At 35.3% G+C, this 25,703-nt stretch overlaps 1 protein-coding gene across 8 annotated transcripts; it reads left to right on the forward strand.

Moving 5' to 3' along the window:
- Nucleotides 1-6,654: 6,654 nt before the first annotated feature.
- On the forward strand, nt 6,655-22,588 carry LOC126978333 (uncharacterized). 8 transcript variants are annotated; one of them, XM_050827071.1, is made up of 5 exons: nt 6,655-11,119; nt 11,543-16,755; nt 19,686-20,002; nt 21,447-21,860; nt 21,935-22,588. In XM_050827071.1, exons 1-5 carry the CDS (start codon nt 6,833-6,835, stop codon nt 22,534-22,536), a joined length of 10,833 nt encoding a protein of 3,610 aa, XP_050683028.1. In that variant the 5' UTR covers nt 6,655-6,832; the 3' UTR covers nt 22,537-22,588. The 8 variants fall into 8 exon arrangements, with proteins under 8 accessions (XP_050683028.1, XP_050683025.1, XP_050683030.1 ...); XM_050827068.1 differs by having other exon boundaries at nt 6,655-10,994; nt 11,220-16,755; XM_050827073.1 differs by having other exon boundaries at nt 6,655-10,696.
- The last annotated feature ends 3,115 nt before the right edge of the window (nt 22,589-25,703 follow it).

Raw genomic sequence — 25,703 nt, forward strand, 5'->3', positions numbered from 1 at the left:
GAACAAATTGGTTAAGCCGTTTCGGAGGAGTTTGGTAAAAACACCGGGACACGAGAATTTTATATTTATGAAGATGTACAGATCTAGTGTACGTGATACACGATATTATACACGTGCCGACTTTCAACATCTTATACATTTATTACGATTCTATGAGTCACAATAGTTGTCCTCCGTGGATCCTAATGCCTTTGCAAATATAATATTTAATTTAATCGAGCATATTTATTTTTCATTTCATAAAAGGTATATTCATGTGTGGGTTGAATACCACGAATTTCTATTTTCATTTGGACGATCATGATCGTCTGAAAATTGAATAGGTTTACTGATAATGGCAATAATCATATTGAATCACATTTAAATGGGACAAGATACGTAGATTTTTATCCTATCAAAAGACTATATTTCATCTTAATATTTAAAAAGACATCATATTAATATTACATTTTTTTGATAGATCATCAATGCTTTCTAAGGAGAGCTTTTATTTTTTTTTCTTTCCTAACAATAACTATTTTGATAAAAAAATACTATTGTATTAAATTGAATGCGTTTAACTTTTTCACGCGTTTTTTCTTCTTTATCATATGAGCAAGTATTATAAACGGCGTCAATAAAATATTATTCAACATAATATTGAAATGAAATAATATAATGTTTTTATCATAATAATATATATAATGTTCTCCGTTTTCATTTTTTACAATTTCGGCCTCACAACAGCTTCTTTAGCAACAAGGGCAGTTTAGTGACAATGCCACTTTAAGGATATTAAAATATACGTTAATTAACTAAATTATAATAAAAATTGCATTGATTGTATTTAATACCTTCTTTATTACAATATTGTTCTTTCAAGAAAAGTAAAATGGCACGATGAAGTAAATTTTTTAAGGGTTTTTTGGTTTGATTTGTTTGGTTATTTATCTACGGGATCCACTTTACAGTTGATAACCTGCTCAACCCCAATATTTGCATATTAGGAAACTGACTTGAGATGTCGCTCTTGTAAAACTAAACAATTTGTTATGTTTTTAAATCGCATCGTTCATAAAATTTTGTTTTCAAATTTTATTTGTGTATTAATCCTAAAAGTGAGGGTTATCACTTTAAACGGGTATGGACATGTTCACAAACGACCGCTCCGTGTATTTAAATCTCTTTGGGTTTGACAAAAGTTTTTTATCTTTTGCCAAAATCAGAAACTATTTAATTTATGAGATTATTAAAAATTTCGTAAGGTATTATAAACTTTTTTGCTTAAAACGGACTTAGTCACGGTTTGTCGGAGTTGATACCGATTACCAACTAGTTTCGGACCATTTGGAGGTCTTTCATTAGGGTGAGAAAAGTCGCGCTAACGTCCCATCTCAAACAGCTAGCTGACCCAACAGACGTTGTTCTGTGCATAATAAAAAAAATACTGTTTTTTCTTATGTATTTGTCAATAATATTTCATAACACCAAGAATTATTTTGTAAAATATGCTTCCTGTCAATGACGTTCTATATTATGTATAGAAAATCATTGCTCCCTGCTGTTAACTAAAATGTAATTGTTTCACAGCAGAACTGTCAAAGCGTGCGTCAATAAATTCTCTCATAGAAAATATGTCCATACAAAACAAATATTGGAATTAAAAATAATTAGGGGTCTCAAATCGAAATAAAAACTATCCTATCTCTCAAGTTGGACAAAACTGCACTCGATGAAGTAATCCCCATTCAAATCCGTTCATTAGTTTAGGAGTCCATCGCGGACAAACAGCGTGTCACGTAATTAATATATATTAAGATTTATGATAGATCCGCCAGATGTACTTGATAGCAACTCTAAGTTAAAAGTCTATGTCTAAATCTATATCATTTCGACAATGTGCCAAACATAAGTTTATTTATTTACTAATTTTTAAATATAAAAATTTCAAAGTGAATACATATTATGTAAGTAATACATTTTTGTACCAAGTGGAACTAGTTTTGTTTATAAAATTGTTAAAAATGTTATTTTAAAGATAGCATTGTGGTGAAACTACTAATAATACCTACGTACTAATTGTTGTGGATATGTAAGTATGTAAGTAAATTAAAGGCTGTGCACTTTCATTCTTTCGAATACTGTTACTAGATAATTAAATGTATTTAGTTTTCAACTGATTTCAAAAAGGTGGAGAACCTCAAATCCTGTGTTTTAGATCAGTTATTCGCCGTTTGTGAAAATTGATTAGTATGAAAAATTTAGAGTACACCAGAAATTTTATAAAAATAGATAAATGGTTTTTTTGGTATTTTACACAACAATTATAAGATTTGAAGTAAAGTCGATTATTTTGCTAATATGTTGGTATGTTATTCCAGTAAAATATTCTGTAAATATTCAAAACTACTTGTAATTCAGAAAAACTAAAAGGAATTAATTTCCACACAAAATGAAGCAGTAATGATGGATTATCAGGAATTTAAATGATATTTAATCTATTTGGAAAAATAATTGTATTTTATAATACGTTCAGGAAAGTAAGTAGACATCTATTAATATAATAGTTACTACTACTAATTTCCATTACCAATTATTACTACATCAATACATTAATAGACACTATGCTGATGACCGAGCCTTGCTCGGATTTTTAAGAATTTACAAAACTTGAAAAGAATAAAAGTAATTAGACATCTGTATTCCAACCGGGGTCTTCTGCTTTCCGGAGCACCCAATGTCCCATCTGAGCTATAACAGTCTTATTAATAGTGGCGAAAAATGTTTATTCTAATTTTAGTGTAGCTGTTCTTCAAAACACTGATAAAACTACATTTTTTTTAGCTAGAACGATTTATCGCCCCCGAAATCCCATGTATACTAAATTTCATTAAAATCGTTGGAGCCGTTTCTGAGTTCAGATTATATTTATACAAGAATTGTTCGTTTAAAGATATAAGAGATACTACGAGGGGCGGTCAAAAAGTTCGCGGAATGGCGGGGTTGGCGGGGGTGAGGTCGCTCCTCCAGGTAGCCGCTACTTGAGTAACTCATAATTACTATATATGCCAATTTCTAGCCTAATTGGGTCATTAGCTTTCGAGTTACAAACGAGTGAACAAGTAAATCGGGAACAAACTAGCCACTATGGAGAAAATTGAACATCGCGCCGTCGTAAAGTTCCTCACCAAACAAGGAAAAACGCCTCAAACTATTTTGCAAGAGATGTTAGCTGTTTACGGAGACTCTGCTCCTGGTAAAACCATGATTTACAAATGGCACGGCCTTTTCAAGCAAGGAAGGGAGTCAATTGAAGATGATCCTCGACCTGGACGGCCCATTGAGGCCACTACGCCGGAAATCATTGAAAAAGTTGAAAAACTTGTATTGGAAGACGGAAGGTTGAAGAAGAAACAACTTGCAGCATCAGTTGGAGTATCAGAAACCACAATTTTAAATATTCTTCATCAACATCTTGGCATGAGTAAAGTGTGTTCAAGGTGGGTCCCGAGAATGCTCACGCCGCTGCAAAAACGTGAGCGCGTCAACTGTTCCCGCGAGTATTTGGACCGCTGTGGAGAAGTTAGGGAAGAAATTATGGCCCGAATTGTAACCGGTGATGAAACTTGGGTTCACCACTATGAGCCTGAGTCAAAGCAGGAGTCGATGCAGTGGCACAAAAAAGGCACACCACCCCCAAAAAAATTTAAAGTGTCGCAATCGGCCGGAAAGATCATGGCGACTATTTTTTGGGATACTGAAGGTATTCTTTTGATCGATTATAAAGAACGTGGTGTTTCTATAACGGGAGAGTACTACGCTTCCCTATTGGACCGATTAAAAGAAGCTATTAAAGAAAAAAGAAGAGGAAAACTGACAAAAGGTGTACTCCTTTTGCACGACAACGCGCCCGTTCACACGAGTCATGTTGCGACGGCTGCCATTCATCGATGCGGTTTTGAACAACTACGCCATCCACCCTACAGTCCAGACCTGGCCCCTAGCGATTTTTATTTATTCCCAAAGATGAAGAAAGAGCTGCGTGGAAAAAAATTTAGAGACGATGATGAAGTCAAGTCGGCGATTTCGGCGTATTTTGACGCCCAAGACAAAACCTATTTTTTCGACGGTATTAATAAGTTATATGCCAGATCCCAAAAATGTATTCGTGTTAAGGGGGAATATATTGAAAAGGAAAAATAACATAATGTATCATTTCATCTTTTTTCCCAGTCATTCCGCGAACTTTTTGACCTCCCCTCGTATATGTATAAATAGTAGAGAGTCAACGATTTGATTATGCCCTTACATACAATGTAGAATGCATATAAACAGTTCCATTGAAATAATTTCATTATTGGGTCTGTAGTTAAGGTATAAAAGCATAACCTGATGCCACAAAATTATCGTTCCGTATCTTTTTTCTTATCTTAAGCAACACACTATAGAATTTCTCAATTAATATGAACGTTCAATTCACTGTCGTTTAATTATCTAATATACAAAATTCTCGTGTTATGTTGTTAAACTTTGAACTCCTCCGAAACGGCTTGACCGATTCTCATGAAATTTTGAGTGCATATTGGGTAGGTCTGAGAATCGGACATCATCTATTTTTCATCCCCCCAGGGTGGTCCACACGATTTTCTTTTTTTTTTGGCATTTTTTTTTAAATTTGTTTGATTATGAGTCAACATTAAAAAATACCCACAGCTTCAAATTTTCACCCATCTACGATCAACAGTTACTTTTGTAAAGTGATTTTAATATCGGCAATACAACGTTTGCTGGGTCAGCTAGTATACAGGATGTCCCAAAGTTGTGGGACATGAAGGGAAAGTACCTTAAATATCGAAGATAGGCTATTTTACTGAAAGAAGACTTTATGTTATTTTTAAAAGTTAGTACTTCTGCATTCAAAGATTTCCTAAAAATTATTGAGTAAAATACTCAGGGCTGGATTTAAAGAATGGCAACCAGGGTTACAGCCCCGGGGCACGTTTTTACATATATAATTCTTCTTTACGTGTGTTGACAGTGAACTCCTCCTAAACTGCTGGACCGATTTGCATGAATTTTTGTGTGTTTGAAGTGGATTCGAGGATGGTTTAGATTTACAATTGAACTCCCTCCTAAACGGCTGGACTGATTTTGATGACTTTTTGTGTGTTCCATTGAATTTGAGAATGGTTTAGATTCTCAATTCAGTCCATATATAATACTCATGCCCATGTTAGTGAACTCCTCCTAACGGCTGGACTGATTTTTCAAACTTAAGACGTGTTTACGAGTCTGTCGGGTTCGCTAGTAATATATCTATATATATAAAAATGAATTGCTGTTCGTTAGTCTCGCTAAAACTCGAGAACGGCTGGACCGATTTGGCAAATTTAGGTCTTGAATTATTTGTGGAACTCCAGAGAAGGTTTAAAAGGTGCATAAATAGGAAAATGCTCGGAATTAAATAAAAGCAACAAATTTGTTTTTCCTTTGATGTGTCCATACATAATTTCTATGAGAGAATTTATTGACGCACGGTATTACAGTTCTACTGTGAAACAATTTCATTACGACAGTAGGGTGCATATTTTACGAAGTAATTCTTGATGTTATGATATATTATTGACAAATTCATAAAAAACATTTATTTTATTTATTATATACAGAACAACGTCTGTCGGGTCAACTAGTATAATTGTATATATTGAAAAACTCGACTAAAAAATATTATACATTTTATTTGAAAATTATTTGGGGCAAGGGGGCCTCCACTACTGTGTTACCCCGAGGCCTCCACACCTCTAAATTCGGCACTGATAATGCTTATTTATCTATATTTAAGTGCACGCTGACGAAGTAGCGTCCACAGCTAGTTACAATTACTGAAGTTATTTGTAGTTTTTTATGAGGACTGTATGAATAAGGGAAGTGTAAGCTGCCATTACAATAATTATGCCGTTATTTCGCTCTATGGCTATTAATCGTGGTCCTATTTGTCAATTATAAAAGTACAAAAATCTCTCTAAAACTAGTTGAAAACACATGTATAATTTTTGATTTTTTAATGCAGATCATTTATTGCAGATCAGGGCAGAGTAGAATAGCAGAATAGTTGAGAATGGGAGACAGTAAGGAAGTTAAGTTTATTATGCCTTATAAGCCAAAAAAGCCTTTGGATGTACAAACATGGCAATCCACTGCTCAACAAGATATTAATACATCTGAAAATGAACGTCAAACAATAGAGTGTAACGAAGCCAAGAAAATTGTACAAATATTCAAGGATGAAAACAAAACTTTAAGGAGAACATTACGGAGGTACAAGTACTCTAGGCCAGTTAACTTCAATCAATATCATCAAAATTTCGAATATTTTACAGACAGGAACGGTCTATCTACGTCAAAGTTAAGAAAACCTGAAATTGGAATATGTTCTGGGCATCTCAAAACTTTGACCAAATTCAACCAAAGAAATATACATTTTCACGAGTCTGACAAGATTGCTAATTTTGTGTCTGTTACCAATTTATTTAAATCGCCTTGCAAAGCCTCCTTTGTGAAAAATAATTGGTTCGTGTATCGTTGTCAATTAAAAAAGGAAGATGCTTGTTGTTGTTCATGTAATTCAGACGCTATGTTTGAAGTTATGAAAAGCTTGTATGATTGTTATAAGAAAAAAAATTGTGACGATTGTAAGTGTATTCTTTGTGGGCATTTACCAAGAGCAGAAAGACGATTTGATGAACATCGCAAGTCTCCATCTAAGTTGGCAAATGTTGGTGTCGGTGTAAAGGAAAAAAAGAGAGTTGTAAAAAAAAGTGTCCTGTCATTGAAAGGAAAAACAAAGTCTGAAATGGAAAACAAGTTAAGAGAAGCGGCATTGGCGGGTGTACGCTTGCCAGAAGGTAAAACGAAGTCAGAGAAACAAATAATCCAGAAAGTTAAAACAGATTTAGGATTGCCACAACTAGGAAAAACAAAATCAGAAAAAGAAATATTAGATAATGCACATGCTGCAGGACTTATTATACCTCTAGAAGGAAAAAATAACGATGAAAAAGAAACAATTTTACGAATGCAAGCTAAACTAGGTATACCTCTGCCCGAAGGAAGGACCAAATCGGAAAAGGCGTTGATAAAACAAATTAAATCAACCCAACCAACGAAAATCGATGCCGCCGAAAAACTGAGAAAAGCCAAAGAAAACGGCTATTTAACACCAATAAATGGTAAATCACTGCAAGATAAAGAGAAAATTATAAAAGGCTTGGCGATGCTTGGCTTACCATTACCAAAAGGTGTATCAGAGTCTGAAAATAATATTATTGATAAGGTTCGTAAAGATGTAGGATTGCCCATAGAACCAAAAACATCAAAAGAAAGAAAAATTTACAATAAAGGTATAGCAGTAGGGATAATAACTCCACTTGAAGGTAAATCTAATCGACAAAAAGAGAAAATAATCAAACAACAAGCTATGTTTGGCGTTCCCTTACCAGAAGGACGCACAGCCTCAGAAAAGTCGCTTATAGCTAAAATAAAGAAAAGAAGCAAACCATTATCTGTAACTTCTGCTACATCAGAAGTTATTTCTATCCCTTCTGCAAAAATAAAAAAAGCAAAAGCTGAAGGACTTTTTACGCCTTTGAAAGATAAAAACGTAGTACAAAGAGAAAACATTTTAAAAGGCCTTGCATTTTACGGAATTCCTCTGCCAAAGGGTGAGACCGATTCTCAGCAAAATTTAATTAATAAAGTTCGTCGAGATTTAGGCTTACCACTAGAACCAAAAACACCCGCCGAAAAGAAAAAATATAAAAAAGCAGCAGCTGCAGGGTTAATAGTTCCCTTAGAAGGAAAATCAAAAGCTGAAAAGGAAAAATTGCTGCAAGAACAAGCTAGTCTTGGGATTAATTTGCCAGAGGGGCGTACCACTTCTGAAAAGTCGTTGATCAAAAAAATTAAAAAAAAAGCAAAACTACCCTCAGAAACATCTGCTCCATCAGAAGTTTTAAAAATTCCCTCAGAAAAAATTAAGAAAGCAAAAGCAGAAGGCCTATTGACCCCTTTACAAGGTAAAAGCCCAGAACAAAAAGAAAAAATTCTGAGGGGGCTTGCAATGAACGGGATTCCTTTACCGAAAGGAAAATCAGATTCTGAACGAAATGTCATTGAAAAGGTGCGTCAAGAGTTAGGTTTACCACGAGAACCAAAAACGCCCTCTGAAACAAAAAAATACAAAAAAGCAGCAGCTGCAGGCTTACTAGTTCCCTTGGAAGGAAAAACAACAACTGAAAAAGAAAAATTGCTAAAAGATCAAGCTAATTTTGGTATTAATTCGCCAAATGGACGTACTACTTCTGAAAAGGCATTGATCAAAAAAGTAAAGGAAGAAGCAAAATTACCCTCAGAAACTTCTGTTCCGTCAGCAGTTTTCAAAATTCCCTCAGCAAAAGTTAAGAAAGCAAAAGCAGAAGGCCTATTGACCCCCTTACAAGGTAAAAGCCCAGATCAAAAAGAAAAAATTCTGAGAGGGCTTGCAATGAACGGGATTCCTTTACCGAAAGGAAAATCAGATTCTGAACGAAATGTCATTGAAAAAGTGCGTCAAGACTTAGGTTTACCACTAGAACCAAAAACACCCTCAGAAACAAAAAAGTACAAAAAAGCAGCAGCTGCAGGCTTACTAGTTCCCTTGGAAGGAAAAACAAAAGCTGAAAAAGAAAAATTGTTAAAAGATCTAGCAAATCTTGGTATTAATTTGCCAAATGGACGTACTACATCTGAAAAGGCATTGATCAAAAAAATAAAGGAAGAAGCAAAATTACCCTCAGAAACTTCTGTTCCGTCAGAAGTTTTCAAAATTCCCCCAGCAAAAATTAAGAAGGCAAAAGCAGAAGGCCTTATGACCCCTTTACAAGGTAAAAGCCCAGAACAAAAAGAAAAAATTCTGAGAGGGCTTGCAATGAACGGAATTCCCTTACCGAAAGGAAAATCAGATTCTGAACGAAATGTCATTGAAAAGGTGCGTCAAGACTTAGGTTTACCACTAGAACCAAAAACGCTCTCAGAAACAAAAAACTACAAAAAAGCAGCAGCTGCAGGCTTACTAGTTCCCTTGGAAGGAAAAACAAAAGCTGAAAAAGAAAAATTGTTAAAAGATCTAGCAAATCTTGGTATTAATTTGCCAAATGGACGTACTACATCTGAAAAGGCATTGATCAAAAAAATAAAGGAAGAAGCAAAATTACCCTCAGAAACTTCTGTTCCGTCAGAAGTTCTCAAAATTCCTCCAGAAAAAATTAAGAAGGCAAAAGCAGAAGGCCTTATGACCCCTTTACAAGGTAAAAGCCCAGAACAAAAAGAAAAAATTCTGAGAGGGCTTGCAATGAACGGGATTCCTTTACCGAAAGGAAAATCAGATTCTGAACGAAATGTCATTGAAAAGGTGCGTCAAGACTTAGGTTTACCACTAGAACCAAAAACGCTCTCAGAAACAAAAAACTACAAAAAAGCAGCAGCTGCAGGCTTACTAGTTCCCTTGGAAGGAAAAACAAAAGCTGAAAAAGAAAAATTGCTTAAAGATCAAGCAAATCTTGGTATTCGTTTGCCAAATGGACGTACTACATCTGAAAAGGCATTGATCAAAAAAGTAAAGGAAGAAGCAAAATTACCCTCAGAAACTTCTGTTCCGTCAGATGTTTTTAAAATTCCCTCAGCAAAAATTAAGAAAGCAAAAGCAGAAGGCCTTATGACCCCTTTACAAGGTAAAAGCCCAGAACAAAAAGAAAAAATTCTAAGAGGGCTTGCAATGAACGGGATTCCTTTACCGAAAGGAAAATCAGATTCTGAACGAAATATTATTGAAAAAGTGCGTCAAGACTTAGGTTTACCATTAGAACCAAAAACGCCCTCTGAAATAAAAAAGTACAGAAAAGGAGCAGCTGCAGGGTTAATAGTTCCCTTAGATGGAAAAACAAAAGCTGAAAAGGAAAAATTGCTGCAAGAACAAGCTAGTCTCGGGATTAATTTGCCAGAGGGGCGTACCACTTCTGAAAAGTCGTTGATCAAAAAAATTAAAAAAAAAGCAAAACTACCCGCAGAAACATCTGCTCCGTCAGAAGTTTTAAAAATTCCCTCAGCAAAAATTAAGAAAGCAAAAGCAGAAGGCCTATTCACCCCTTTACAAGGTAAAAGCCCAGAACAAAAAGAAAAAATTCTGAGAGGGCTTGCAATGAACGGGATTCCTTTACCGAAAGGAAAATCAGATTCTGAACGAAATGTCATTGAAAAGATGCGTCAAGACTTAGGTTTACCACTAGAACCAAAAACGCCCTCAGAAAAAAAAAAGTACAAAAAAGCAGCAGCTGCCGGCTTACTAGTTCCCTTGGAAGGAAAAACAAAAGCTGAAAAAGAAAAATTGTTAAAAGATCAAGCAAAGCTTGGTATTAATTTGCCAAATGGACGTACTACATCTGAAAAGGCATTGATCAGAAAAGTAAAGGAAGAAGCAAAATTACCCTCAGAAACTTCTGATTCTTCAGAAGTTCTCAAAATTCCTCCAGAAAAAATTAAGAAGGCAAAAGCAGAAGGCCTTATGACCCCTTTACAAGGTAAAAGCCCAGAACAAAAAGAAAAAATTCTGAGAGGGCTTGCAATGAACGGGATTCCTTTACCGAAAGGAAAATCAGATTCTGAACGAAATGTCATTGAAAAGGTGCGTCAAGACTTAGGTTTACCACTAGAACCAAAAACACCCTCAGAAACAAAAAAGTACAAAAAAGCAGCAGCTGCAGGCTTACTAGTTCCCTTGGAAGGAAAAACAAAAGCTGAAAAAGAAAAATTGTTAAAAGATCTAGCAAATCTTGGTATTAATTTGCCAAATGGACGTACTACATCTGAAAAGGCATTGATCAAAAAAATAAAGGAAGAAGCAAAATTACCCTCAGAAACTTCTGTTCCGTCAGAAGTTCTCAAAATTCCTCCAGAAAAAATTAAGAAGGCAAAAGCAGAAGGCCTTATGACCCCTTTACAAGGTAAAAGCCCAGAACAAAAAGAAAAAATTCTGAGAGGGCTTGCAATGAACGGGATTCCTTTACCGAAAGGAAAATCAGATTCTGAACGAAATGTCATTGAAAAGGTGCGTCAAGACTTAGGTTTACCACTAGAACCAAAAACACCCTCAGAAACAAAAAAGTACAAAAAAGCAGCAGCTGCAGGCTTACTAGTTCCCTTGGAAGGAAAAACAAAAGCTGAAAAAGAAAAATTGTTAAAAGATCTAGCAAATCTTGGTATTAATTTGCCAAATGGACGTACTACATCTGAAAAGGCATTGATCAAAAAAATAAAGGAAGAAGCAAAATTACCCTCAGAAACTTCTGTTCCGTCAGAAGTTCTCAAAATTCCTCCAGAAAAAATTAAGAAGGCAAAAGCAGAAGGCCTTATGACCCCTTTACAAGGTAAAAGCCCAGAACAAAAAGAAAAAATTCTGAGAGGGCTTGCAATAAACGGAATTCCTTTACCGAAAGGAAAATCAGATTCTGAACGAAATGTCATTGAAAAGGTGCGTCAAGACTTAGGTTTGCCACTAGAACCAAAAACGCCCTCAGAAACAAAAAACTACAAAAAAGCAGCAGCTGCAGGCTTACTAGTTCCCTTGGAAGGAAAAACAAAAGCTGAAAAAGAAAAATTGCTTAAAGATCAAGCAAATCTTGGTATTCGTTTGCCAAATGGACGTACTACATCTGAAAAGGCATTGATCAAAAAAGTAAAGGAAGAAGCAAAATTACCCTCAGAAACTTCTGTTCCGTCAGAATTTTTAAAAATTCCCTCAGCAAAAATTAAGAAAGCAAAAGCAGAAGGCCTATTTACACCCCTCATAGGTAAAAGTCCTGAAATAAGAGAAAAAATTTTAAGAGGTTTAGCAATGAATGGCATTCCTCTACCTGAAGCAAAATCAGAATCTGAACGTAAATTAGTTGATAAAGTTCGAAAAGATTTAGGTTTACCAGGTGAACCAAAAACAAGAGCTGACAAAAGCAAATACAAAAAAGCAGTAGCTGCTGGACTTATTACACCATTAGAAGGAAAATCATTTCCAGAAAAAGAAAAATTGTTAAAAGGTATGGTTAATGCAGGATTTTCCCTTCCTGAAGGCCGTACTACATCTGAAAAATTATTAATTGCAAGGATTCACGACACTGGAAAAAAGATTAAGAAAGCGAAAGCAGAAGGCCTTTTAACCCCTTTGCAAGGAAAATCGAATGAAAGTAAAGAAAAAATTCTAAGGGGTCTAGCAATGCATGGAATTCCTCTACCAGAGGGACAAACACCTTCTGAAAATGCAATAATTGATAAAGTTCGTGATGATTTGGGTTTACCAATTCCTCCAACTATAGGATCAGATAAAGAAAAATATGCTAAAGCCCAAGCTACCGGTATAATAACCCCACTTGAAGGTAAATTAAAGCCAGAAAAAGAAAAAATCTTAAGAGCTCAGGCAGCACTTGGTATTCCATTACCTAAAGGACGAACTCCATCAGAGCGAGTATTAATAAAAAGAATTATTGAGACACCACCAGAACAACTAATATTTAGCGAAATACCAAAGGAAGATAAAGAAAAAATTTTAAAAGATTTAGCAATGCAGGGAGAAGTCTTCCCTGTACCAGCAAATGACTCTGAAAAGAAAATTTTAGAAAAAGTCAGAAGAGACCTAGGTCTTCCCCCTGAACCTAAGTCTACTTTGGAAAAAAACAAATACAACAAAGCTCAAGCTGCAGGTATAATAGTTCCCTTACAGGGAAAATCCCGATCGCAAAGAGAAATAATATTACAAAAGGAGGCTGATTTTGGACTTGAACTTCCAGAAGGGAGAACAGCATCAGAGAAAGAATTAGTAAATAATGTAAAAAGGAGAAGAATAAAAAGATTAAATTACTTAAAAAAACTGGATACTAAGACGGCAAAAAATATTACAGAAGGGAAAGGTCCTAGTGATGAATGTATATGTGGATTGCTAACTCCAGAAGCTCCAATAGATACCAAGAAAGAAAAAACACTTCCATCTGAAATTCTGAAAGATGCTGCGGATGCAGGTCTCTTCACGCCATTAAAAGGAAAAAGTCCAGAACAAAAAGAAAAAATAATTAAAGGACTAGCTTTACAAGGGCTGCCACTTCCTAAGGAAGAATCGCCTTCAGACAAAATCCTTATTGATAAAGTTAGAAAAGAAATCGGACTACCCCCTGAACCAAAATCTTCATTACTTAAAGATAAATATAATCTTGCTCAGATAGCGGGTATAATTACACCACTCGAGGGAAAAACAAAGGCAGAAAAGAAAAAGATTCTCACTAAACTGGCAGAACTAGGAATACCCTTACCTGAAGGTAGATCAAATTCAGAAACAGATTTAATAAATGAGATAAGTGCAACAGTGCCGAGAAGGATTACATCTGATAAATTTCGCAAGGCTAGGTCAGATGGTTTATTAACACCAATTACCGGTAAGCCGTTTAGTGAAAAGGAAAGAATATTGAGAGCCTTAGCTACTCTAGGATTGCCCTTGCCTGTGGGGAAAACGTCGTCTGAAAAAAAAATTATTCATAAAATTAAATCAGATTTGGGTGTGACGACAGTACCTATCCCACCAGAAAAATTGCAACAAGCCAAAGCTGCAGGACTTTTAACACCTTTGACAGGAAAAACTGAGTCTCAAAAGAAAAAAATTGTCAAAGAGCTGGCGTTACTTGGCATCCCCATACCCAAAGCACAAACAGTTTCAGATAAGAAAATTATAGAGAAAGTTAGAAAAGACGTAGGGCTTCCACCAGAGCCCAAGACCTCTTCTCTAAGAGATAAATACAAATATGCTGAACTAGCTGGCATAATCAAGCCTCTTGAAGGGAAAACACCAGTAGAAAAGAAAAATCTACTTACTAAGCAAGCAGAAATAGGTATTCCTCTACCTGAAGGAAGAACACAATCAGAGAAAGATCTTATAAGAATGATTCAAGCCAGTGTGCCCAAAAAGGTAACTTCTGAAAAAATTCGAAAGGCAATGGCCGCCGGTATTCTGACACCGATTACTGGTAAGTCACAGAATGAAAAGGAAAGAATATTGAGAGTTTTAGCTTCTGAAGGCTTGCCATTACCGGAAGGGCAAACAACTTCTGATAAAAAATTAATACAAAAAATTAAATCGGAAATGGGTATAACCTCAAGTCTTATCCCATCTGAAATACTGCGTAAGGCTAAAGCCGCGGGACTTCTCACTCCATTAAAAGGTAAAACTTATCCACAAAAAGAAAAAGTAGTGAAAGGTCTAGCATTGCATGGGATTCCGTTGCCTACAGCACAAACAGCTTCAGAAAAACAAATTATAGATAAGGTAAGGAAAGATGTTGGGCTGCCACCAGAACCGAAATCCTCATCAGTCAAAAATAGATATAAGCAGGCACAGAAATCTGGATTCATTACTCCTCTAGAAGGTAAATCAAAAGCACAAAAAGAAAACATTTTAAGAAAACAGGCCGCCATGGGTATACCTTTACCAGAAGGTCGAACGCAATCTGAAAAAGACCTCATAAACAAAATTCGTAAGGAAATTCCTAAGCATGTTGCCTCTGAACGATTACGAAAAGCAAAGGCAGCTGGGTTATTAACGCCATTGAGAGGAAAAACACCGGAAGAGAAATCTAAAATTTTAGAAAAATTAGCTAAATCTGGATTGCCTCTTCCGGAGGGAAAAACTCCTTCAGAAAAGCTATTAATTTCAAAACTGCGGTCCGAAATGGGCATTCCTTTGGACGGAATTTCTTCTGAAATGCTTCGAAAGGCAGAAGCAGCTGGTCTTATTACACCACTGACTGGTAAATCAATTCAACAAAAGGAAAAAATTTTAAAAGGTCGAGTAGCTGCTGGATTACCTCTTCCTAAGGGAATGTCTCCCTCAGACCAAGCATTGGTTAAAAAATTTAAAGAGAAAACTGAGAACATCTCTCCATTGACTAAAAAAAGTAAGATTAGCATACCTTCGGAAAAAATTAAAGCTGCGAAGGAAGCTGGTTTAATAACTCCGTTAAAAGGAAAAAGCCCTGAACAAAAGGAAAAGATTATCAAAGGATTAGCAATGCGAGGAATCCCATTACCTCGCCCAGAAACCCCCTCTGAAATTGAAATCGTAGACAAAGTAAGGAAAGATGTCGGTCTGCCCCAAGAACCAAAGTCATCATCTCTTAGAGAAAAATATAAACTTGGTCATGTGGCTGGTATAATGACACCTCTAGAAGGAAAAACAGCGTCACAAAAGAAAATTATACTTAGAAAACAAGCAGAACTGGGTATTCCCTTACCGGAAGGTAGGACAAAATCAGAGAAAGATATCATAAAAGCGATACAAGACACGATACCCAAAAAGGTAACATCTGAAAAAATCCGAAAATCAAAAGCCACTAGAACTCTTACTGGTAAACGTACTGCTGAAGGCTTACCATTGCGTGAAGGTAAAACAAGTTCGGAGAAAAAAATTGTAAAAAAAATTCAATCTGATATGAGTATAATTGCGGTACCCAATCTATCAGACAAATTAAAAAAAGCTAAGGCTGCAGGTCTTCTTACACCGCTGAAAGGAAAAACAGTGCCCGAAAAAGAGAAAATTTTAAAAAGATTAGCATTGCTTGGCATACCCTTACCTAAGGGGCAAACAGCATCCGAAAAAAAAATCATTGACAAGGTTTGGAAAGATGTAGGCCTTCCTCCGGAACCAAAAACATCTTTGATTAAAAATAAATATCGTGAGGCTCAATTAAATGGTATAATCACACCCTTAGAAGGCAAATCAGTTTCACAAAAAGAAAATATTCTCATGAAACTAGCCGAAATGGGCATACCATTGCCCGAGGGCCGCACTAAAACTGAAAAAGATTTGATTGCAAAAGTACAAGCAAAATTCCCAGCCGACTTGTATGAAAAAGGAGTTCAAACAAAATCAAGAAAAGTGGGGTTAGGACCAGTAAAAAGGAGTGAAATTGGGGTTGGTGTAAGTGGAAAATCACAGGCTGGTATCCGCGAAAAATTCGAAGATATAGTCAAAACTACAAAATGTGATCGAGGGTGTGGTTGTGATAGGAAGAAAATAAGGTTTAAACACAGTTATGTAAAAATAAGAGTAACTTCACCAGATATATCCTCTCTCTGTCCATGTCCTGATGAATGTCTGCCAGGAGTAAAAACTGGTGTTTTTACTGATAGTGAAGGTATAAAAGTAACAGTTGGACATGCTACAGGAAGTACATCTTTTGATTATAAAAAATGGCGCGTTCAAACAGGCTCCAGATCTCATCTAACTCTGACAGATTTAACAGAAAAAAAGAATTCTAAATTCCACTTAAAACTTACGCATAACGATAAGAAAGTCTTAAGTACAACTAGATCCTACCCTTATCTAAAAAAATATTTAAAAGCAGCTAGATATGCACAAAATTCAGTAAGCCATGTAGAAACTGTAACAGATGTAACATCGAATATAACAACATCATCAAATAGTATATTTTCATTTTGCTTTGGGAGGAAAAGTTCCTCCGCAAGTTTTAAAACAAATACCAGTCTTAATTCAGATGATATGATAAGTATGATATCATATTCAATCAGTTCTTCGATCTCCAGTAGTATAAGTGAAGAAACTGACTTATTGAATTACCTTTATTGCAAGAAAAAAGAAAAAATATCAGTCGAAGATTTACTAAATGAATACTCCACAAATCTTAAGTACAGGTATGGATGCTATTGATCATGTTATTATTAGTATTGGTAGTGAGTTATTTATAGTAAGATAGAAATCTAATTAAGAAAATTCTAAAAGAAGCAAAGCCAAGATAATAATGTCGCCTCACAGGTGATTTAGACACCATCACCTTTGTTTCACCGGATGTGAAACAAAGCGTAAATATTATGGTCCTTTCAAGTATATCTATCGACGGAAACTCTTTCACAACCTCCAATTATATCAATCAAATTAATAAGTCCTCTTTATTAAGTTGCGCTTCTTAAAACGAATTATATATATTTTTACGCCATTTTACCACTAAAGGACTCGAGCGTTTAAAAGTTTAATTTTTTTTTAAAATGCTGAAAAAGTATGATAAAACTTTTTCTTACATTAAAATTATTGAAATATCTTTCGAAATTCAATATGTTTAGACAAATTGATGCATAAAAGTCCAAATTAGCCATATTTATAATTTGACAAATGCTGTCATACAAAAATAAGTTGATTTCCGCTTACACAATACAAATGCCAAAAAGATACCCTGAAAAAGTTGTGTAAGTCCAAAAGACTAATATTAACAAAATATTAAATTTATTTCAGGAAACTTAACATTATAATAACCAGTTTACCGAACTATTTTATGTATGAATAAAAATATTATTTTTGAGTTTCTATCATTATAGGTTACCTTATGTTTTTAGATCCTAATACATTTGGAGCGTTAAGGAGTAATAAATATAAACTGAAACCAATAAATAAACATACAAACTTTTGCCTTTGTAATATGAGTGTGATTTTTGATTAAAAACTTTAAAACCCTCCGACTGACACACAGTTGACATTCGACTAAGGAGAAAAGTGTGCTTACATTGTCGTTAAGCACACTTCTGCCGTTCCGTTATCAGACTGCGAATGATATGTCCATATGTATAGAACGTCATTACGTTCATATATCATCATAGACATATCAAAGCAATGGCTTTGACCCCTTAGTTCCGAAAATTCCAGAATTTTTGAGCCGTAGAGAGTTGTATTTGTTCTCGCTTTGGAATGAGCTACTCTAAGGGGATTCATCAGTCCATCAGTGGTCCACAGGAGCAGAGAATATGCATTGCGTTGTATTCTTAACTTCTTGACAGAACCTGCATGTTGTATCTTCTTTTAAACACACTTTTTCCAAATGTTTGTTTAGTTTACAGTGTCTGTAGTAACTGTCAGTACAGAGCTTTAGTACATATGTCTACTGTGGCTTTAGTCTCTATTGAGTTGTAATAATTATTTGGAGCTTTGTTTTGAAATGTTTGATTGCTGCTTTCGAGCGTATATTTACTACATTCTGTAGACCGATTGCCTTTGTTGTAAGTTTGCAAAGTTGTTATGCAGAGAGTATACTAATGTTTGGTCGTGCCACCAAATGATTCTGGACTGACGAGGTTTGTGGAGGAATCAGGAGGAATTCCTTAGCGCCTCTAGATCCAACATGAACAGTAAGTAACATAATAAAGTTATATAGAAAGGAAAATGATGTTAAATTATTGAAATGTAAAAGGCAAAAAATCTTTGCTCAAAATCATACAGTGCCATTATTATTATTATTATATTAATTAAAAAAACTTCTTACTAGATCTTGTTCAAATCAATTTTCGGTGGAAGGTTGCATGATAATGTACATTATATATTTTGTTTAGTTTTATCATTCTCTTATCTTGGAAGTTACAGGAGGTGGACACACATTTTACCACTTTGAAAGTGTCTCTCACGCAAACTATTCAGTTTAGAAAAAAATTATATTAGAAACCTCATATCATTTTTGAAGACCTATTCATATATTAACCACGCGTATGGGTTTGATGAAAATTTTTTTTTGAATTTCTGTTCTAAGTATGAGGAACCCCCAAAATTTATTGCTTTTTTTTCTATTTTTGTGTGAAAATGTTAATGCGGTTTACAGAATACATCTACTTGCCAAGTTTCAACAGTATAGTTCTGATATAGTTTTGGAAAAAAGTGGCTGTGACATACACGGACGGACAAACAGACAGACATGGCGAATCAATAAGGGTTCCGTTTTTTGCCATTTGGCTACGGGACCGTAAAAAATTATGCCCAATTGTGTATCAAGATCAATGTCTGCTGTAGTGATACAAGATCGGAAGGACTTAAAGTCAATAACGTCCTGCTTATATAACCTTTTGTCTAGGAGTAATAGTTTTCAGACACGTATCTGTGAGTTGTGTGCAAAATATTTGAAGAGATTAATTACTACTTTCATCTGTTCGTAATTAGCTGTCAATAATCTGAAGCTATCCCAATATACCCGATTAGTCATTCTCTTCGCCTTATGTTGGGACGCGTGAATTGCAATTTCCACACAGTCTTAATATCGCTGGTAAGCTATACGTGGTCCCACCGAGAGACAGCGTGCACGGATAAGGTGGGTTACCGTCGATAAGTTTATTGGGACAGAAAAGTCAACGATAGTTAAGATTTTTATCTCAAGTAAGAGATACACTGAATATTGGGAACGGCCGTATAACTACAGGGAGCAATTTTTACGAAATAATTCTTGATGTTTTGAGATATTACTGGCATATTCCTATAAAATAGTATTTTTTTTTATCTACAGAACAACGTCTGTCGGGTATTATAAAGTTTCGTAATTACATTTAATTATATACACATTTGCCATTGCAAATAGCAAGAATTTTTTAATTTATTAGAACTTAATTTCACAATCTTGAGTGTTCTTGAAAATAAATTGATTCATTATACATAGAATTTGCCACCCACGTAGCTTTCAATAGGATGTTTTGTGCTGTAGACATGGAGTGCGAAATGCTTAATGAGCCCGGCTATATCTACCATCAAGTGAAGCTTCTTGCTTGTTGATATAAAATACTCATACATAATTTTTTACTTTTTTACTCTTTTCCAGGGATATCAAACGCTTACCATCGTCTAAAATTGTGATATACACAACAACATTATCAGATCCTGCACTAAGCACGCATTATTCGAGGATTAATGATGAACCAACTAATATAAACGAAAGTGAACAATTACTTGACTTCCTAGATGAAATTATATTCAGATCAGATCCAGAGGACTCATCATCATCCTACTATGTAGTTGTGTCATCATCATCAACCGAAAATAGTAGTTCAACATGTCTGTTACCATGGAACACCAGCTCTACGATATATATTAAGCTTCGTGAAAATGAATCTACTCAGGATCAAAAACCTAGAATAGGTATGTTTAATGTTTCATCATAATCATTTCAGCCGGAAGACGACCACTGCTGAACAAAGGCCACCAGAGAAGGCCATGACGATCCGTCCTGCGGTGCCCTCATCCAATCTATTCCAGCGATCTTGACCCGATCGTCTGTCCATCTTGTGGGGGGCCTACCAACACTACGTCTTCCGGTACGTGGTCGCTTTTCGAGGACTTTATTGCCCCAACGCCATCTGTCCGTCGAGCTACTTAATGGTAGTGGGCACTTCAGTTTCACAAAGTATAATATTAATTTATTATTAACTTGTTAATGATTGAGGAGCAGGCTGTGTTCTCAGTGAGTGCGTTAGAATCAGGCACTTCAGAAAACACGTAACGATCACTAATGGTGGATCAATATTACAACGCATATTGTCTGAATTAACATATTGTCTTCTCCTTGTGATCTCGCGACAGACCGCCTTGAACAATCTCGCATTAAAAAAGCGTTCTTACACTCCAAGTAATTTTTTTAAACAGATTATTTTAATTAATTTAATTAATAATAAATTTAAATTTTCTTTAAATTTCATGTAATCAATATGTAAAAAAAACTTTGCCGCTGTTTAATGGTCAGTCCGTCTCTGTGAACTCACGATTTAGAAAAATATACGCAATGTTGGAACAAAAATATTTTTAAATAAGTTTGTATCTATCCAAAGGATGATGTCTTTTGCTAGTCGTTATCGTATTCGTAACCATTTAAACTTAGATTAAATGTGGGTCTCCGCTGCGCTCCGAATAGATACCGCAGGCGTAGTCGCTAGATGCCGCAACTAATACTACACCCAGGTGGGCGTACTCGAGCCAGTCTCGAATAATGTGTGAGGTTCAAGTGCCACATGTTCAGTTAAACTTTGCATCAGCAAATTATCAAATTGAAACTAAAATGCCGGGTTGTGTAGTAAGACTTTGTAAATATAATACTATAAGAAATATGACAGACACTGGGATCACATATTATCAGTAAGTATTTTGTATTTTATTTATTTTAATGTAAAATAACACGAAGCGTATTTTACAACATTTGAAAGATGATGCCATTGAGCGTCAAGATGCCACGCACACAAGCATCTAAAAGTTTCCGTAATAAAAAAGCTATTGTTCTTAGGTAGTGCCGTAGTATATAGATGCAGCATAGCGGAGACCAATTCATTATAATTATTCGTTAGAATTGTCACGACATTATCAGTTGATATGTTGGTTATATCGTTGGATGAAGGTAGCACAGGACCGATCGTTGAGGAAAGTTTAATTAAGAGTTTAATATTTATTAAATACCATTTACGAATGGAGGTCCCACGTTGTGACCGTAGGATCAGAACCGATATCGACTGGCAGGGGAAGTACCCGGGGACGCCAAATCCTCAAGGTGATTGAGTATTGTAATCAAATTATGTTTCGCATTTATATTTTACAGATGTTCGTGGCATAAAATTTTCTACTCATTCTGATGGCCTTAAATTTTCCGAATATGTAATAAATGATAAGGTAAATGCTGAAACAATACAAAAATGTTGTTTTGATGAGAAAGCTAATGGTCACGATTATTGTCAAAGAGAAATGATTTTAAAACAAACTACCCGATACGAAAAATCATGTGAAACTAGAACTGATACCACTCAAGATAATCCCTGCAATTATAAGATTAATAAGACAATAGAAGTGGGAGTGCAGAGTCAAAGTGAAAACGTAACTTGTCAAAGTGAACTAAAATGTCAATGTGAATTAGATAAGCTTAAAACATTGATAGAGAATATTTGTAGGGATTTGATTTATTCAACCATAATGGAAAATAATTTAATTGCAACTGAAAATATGAAACTTAACACAGGTAGGCCTTTTCCTTAATAAATATATTTCACTGTACGTTATACTATAATAATAATACACTCTACCGGTTTCCAGAAAAAAACCAATGGTGTCATCCTAAGCCTGTCAAGGAGCCTCCAGAATATTATAAATATAAGCTTAACAGTAATTCGAATTTAACAGAATCCATCAAGTGTCCTTGCGAGGAATGTGCATTATCAACAAGAAACAATAACTGTGAGAACTACGACACATACAGTCGAGTTAAGAGTAAAGAAAAAAGAAAATTGAAAAATAGTAAAGTGGTGTGTGACTGTCCTCCTCCAGAAGAAGAGGAAGAAGAAGAATTTGATCCAATCATGTTTATTGATGATAGAAAAATACGACAATTCAGGTCCCACATGTCACAAAGCATGTCTGGTTTTAAGCTAAATGTAGTCCGCAAAGGACAAATGGGTGAAGATAATTTTGCTAATAATTGTTCATTTAATGAAAGTGTAGATGTACAGGAGCCACCAAATAAATTTAGAAATAACGACTGCAAATGTCCAAAATCAAATGATCCCAATGTAATATGCCCACCAAGTCTAAGTCAGCCCACTCAATTAAGAGGACTTAAGCTTCATATTGATGGCAAAGGTTCGTTATCGAAGGGGCTAAATGGTGTATTGTGTTTTGAAGTGTTGTCAGAACATTGAACAGTTATGTGCGTAAAATTAGTTTATTCTGATTAAATTTAATTACGTATGTTTTAATTGCTTGTTCTTGCACTAGTTAATTTATATTGTGATCAACGGGACCATTTATTCAAATTGTGTACGTCTGAACTATTTTTCTTTATAAAAATTAAAGATAATGTTTAGTTATGTTGTTATACTGTATCAGCTGGACGTAATTTGTGTTGAAATTATTGTGATGTCCTGCAATTCGAAAACTAATTAATATAGGGTCACCACCTCCATATCATCGAACGATTGACACCAGAGCAGTCGTATCATGTTTCCAAGTAAAATAATCGCTTTTAGGAACATCAGGTCGATTGAACAGTTTATACGGATTTCTTGCAAACAATATTATGTTATTCATTCATTGGCAACGATAAGGATATCAATTCATCTTCTTAAATATAAAATTCTCGTGTCACAATGTTAGTTACCTTACTCCTCCGAAACGGCTTTACTAATGTTAACTAATTTTATATGCATATTTAGTAGGTCTGAGAATCGGCTACTATCTATTTTTCATCCCCCACATTTTTTTTTGGATATATTTTTTTTGTTTTTATTTGTTTATGATACATCATTAAAAAATACATACAACCCTTAGTTTTTAACCCTCTACGATCAACCCCTATTTTTGTATCGTGATTTTTATATTATTCTGTTCCATCCACAAATCCACTATAGGGTTGCAATATGGCAATGGATCAATACTTACAATAATTGTGGTACGATAAATTTGGTAGGTCTGAGAATCGGTTGCATCTACTTTTTACACCCCTTTTTTTATTACTTTATATGGCAATACAACGTTTGCTGGGTCATATATATAATTAAATAGCTGACCCGGCAAACGTTGTTTTGCCATATAAAGTATAATTCACGCGATAGTTTTATAAGTAATAAAATATTGCCTATATTATAGCCTGGACATCATTTTGTTCTATTGTCAATAGTTTTTGCAGCGCACGAAAAAATAGGTTTTCGATTTTACACCTTGTGTTACAAAATAGAAATTTTATTACGGATCCCTAATTTTGAAAAAAAAAACATAGCCTATAGCCTTCCTCGATAAATGGACTACCCAACACCGAAAGAATCATTCAAATCGGACCAGTAGTACCAGAGATTAGCGCGTTCAAACAAACAAACAAACACTGCAGCTTTATAATATTAGTATAGATATGATTAACGCTTAACTTAACTCGATAACGGCTGAACCAATGTGGTGTTTTGACTTGTAGACGTCTTCGAATTTGCTTCAATAGTGCGGTGGCAATCCCAATAAAGGATTAATTAAAAATTCGAGGGAAACAGGTTGGTTTTGTAGCTTCATATCTTACATACATGTTAAATGATTATATTAACTATACGATAGCTAAAGGTTTAACGAAATTGTTAACATTAAAAAGGAATTTTAATTATTGTGCCAATCTCCAATTTAGGGGCATATTCGCTTGATCAGATACTTCCCGTTTGGAATATTTATTTACTTGAATAAATTACGACACTTGTTTCCAATCGTAAGCTCCCAATGATAGTAACATATTATTGTCATTCTTTACTCCTCAAATAGCCAAATCAAAAATATAGAGATCGTTTTGAGTTCGAAAGGGCTTCTCAAAAGCAAGGTAGAGATACCCATAAAATACCATATAAAGGAGTGAAGCATTACAGGAAACGTAAAACCATAGATTTTGAATATACTGTCATATATGTGACCAGTATTGGTTTTTCAGTGTGTGCGTTAGCTAGTGGCTTAGTATTCAAAATACTAAGTAGCTTATGCCAAGCGTGGCTAACTGTTTACGACTTATCAATTAATAAGGGTTACAGTAATAATAGGTCCGCTTTCCTTTTCTGTCTTGCTGTATCTCCTGCTGTTAGATATGTTTTTATCTCTCTTGCTCTCTAGTAATTTGTAAGTGTATGCGTAAAACAATGACGGCGTCTGAGCGCATGAACAACCACGTCAATACCTCCTTTTCCACATTCTCCTACATCACCAGAGGAACCACAGGGGCTTTGCCGACCTTTTAGAAAGTTGTACGCGGATTTCCGAAGGTACCTATAGATTGAAGCCTTTGGTACAACATGGAAGGAAGTTCCTTAAAAACCACACAGACATCCAGATGGTCGGGATGATATCCTAGTTTACGGCGTGTTCTGAGAGGGTAAAATTTAGCGGAAGAACGCCAGCACTCTACGTAACGCCAAGAGATCTAGCCGTCCACAGAGCACTAGATCCTCGACAATTCGAGCAGCTCTACGTAGTCCGGTCGTTTATCCTCCTATGCCATAAACAAAATGGTTAAATCCAAGTCAAACACCGTAACAATGCCCTATTGCGAAGCTTAAAAAAAGAAGTGAAATGAAGAGATGGTAGCAGAAGAGGTGGTCACTTCATGGTGTAATTCAGTACAACTTCCTCAGAACCTGTCAAACATCACTGTACTGTACTTTGTATAATGATAGCGAAACTCGCAGTGAGACAGCCCTGAGTCCTCAACCAATGGTCACCATTAATGCTCCATGCTGACGCAAGTCCTCGCACAGCTCGTGAAATCCTTTGAAGTCTGCAGAATCTACATTTAAAAACCCTCCGACATCCTCCGTACTCGCCAGGCAGGGCCTCAACGTGCTTTGTTCAATATTGTATTATGTTAATTTTATTCTCAAAAAGCAATACAAAATTCCTTCACAGAGTTTGTGGAGTCCCTAGAGTTTTACCACAAAGGCCTCCGTGAGTTGGCAATAATTGCCAATACAATTATTGTATAGGTAACGAGGGTAAATACTTCGATTAAATAAATATATTATTTAACTTACTTAAATTTCTTTAAATCTTTTCAACTCTTCTTCTACACCTACGCAGACACCTCTTCTACGGCCTTCTAGAACGCTGTTAGTGCATCTTCTAGCGAAAACTGGATCCCATTGACCCAGCAAACGTTGGATTGCCATATAAAGTAATAAAAAACTTCAATAATCTATCTACGAAATATATTGTAGATCGTATTACAATAATCATTTTTATTCGATTGCCATCTTGCAACTCTATTGAGTATCTGTGGATGGAAGAGAATAATATTAAAATCGCGATATAAAAAAGGTGTTGATCGAAGACGGGTGAAAATTTGAAGTTC

Source organism: Leptidea sinapis, chromosome Z (assembly GCF_905404315.1).
Source record: "Leptidea sinapis chromosome Z, ilLepSina1.1, whole genome shotgun sequence".
In the NCBI taxonomy this organism is placed as follows: Eukaryota; Metazoa; Arthropoda; class Insecta; order Lepidoptera; family Pieridae; genus Leptidea; species Leptidea sinapis.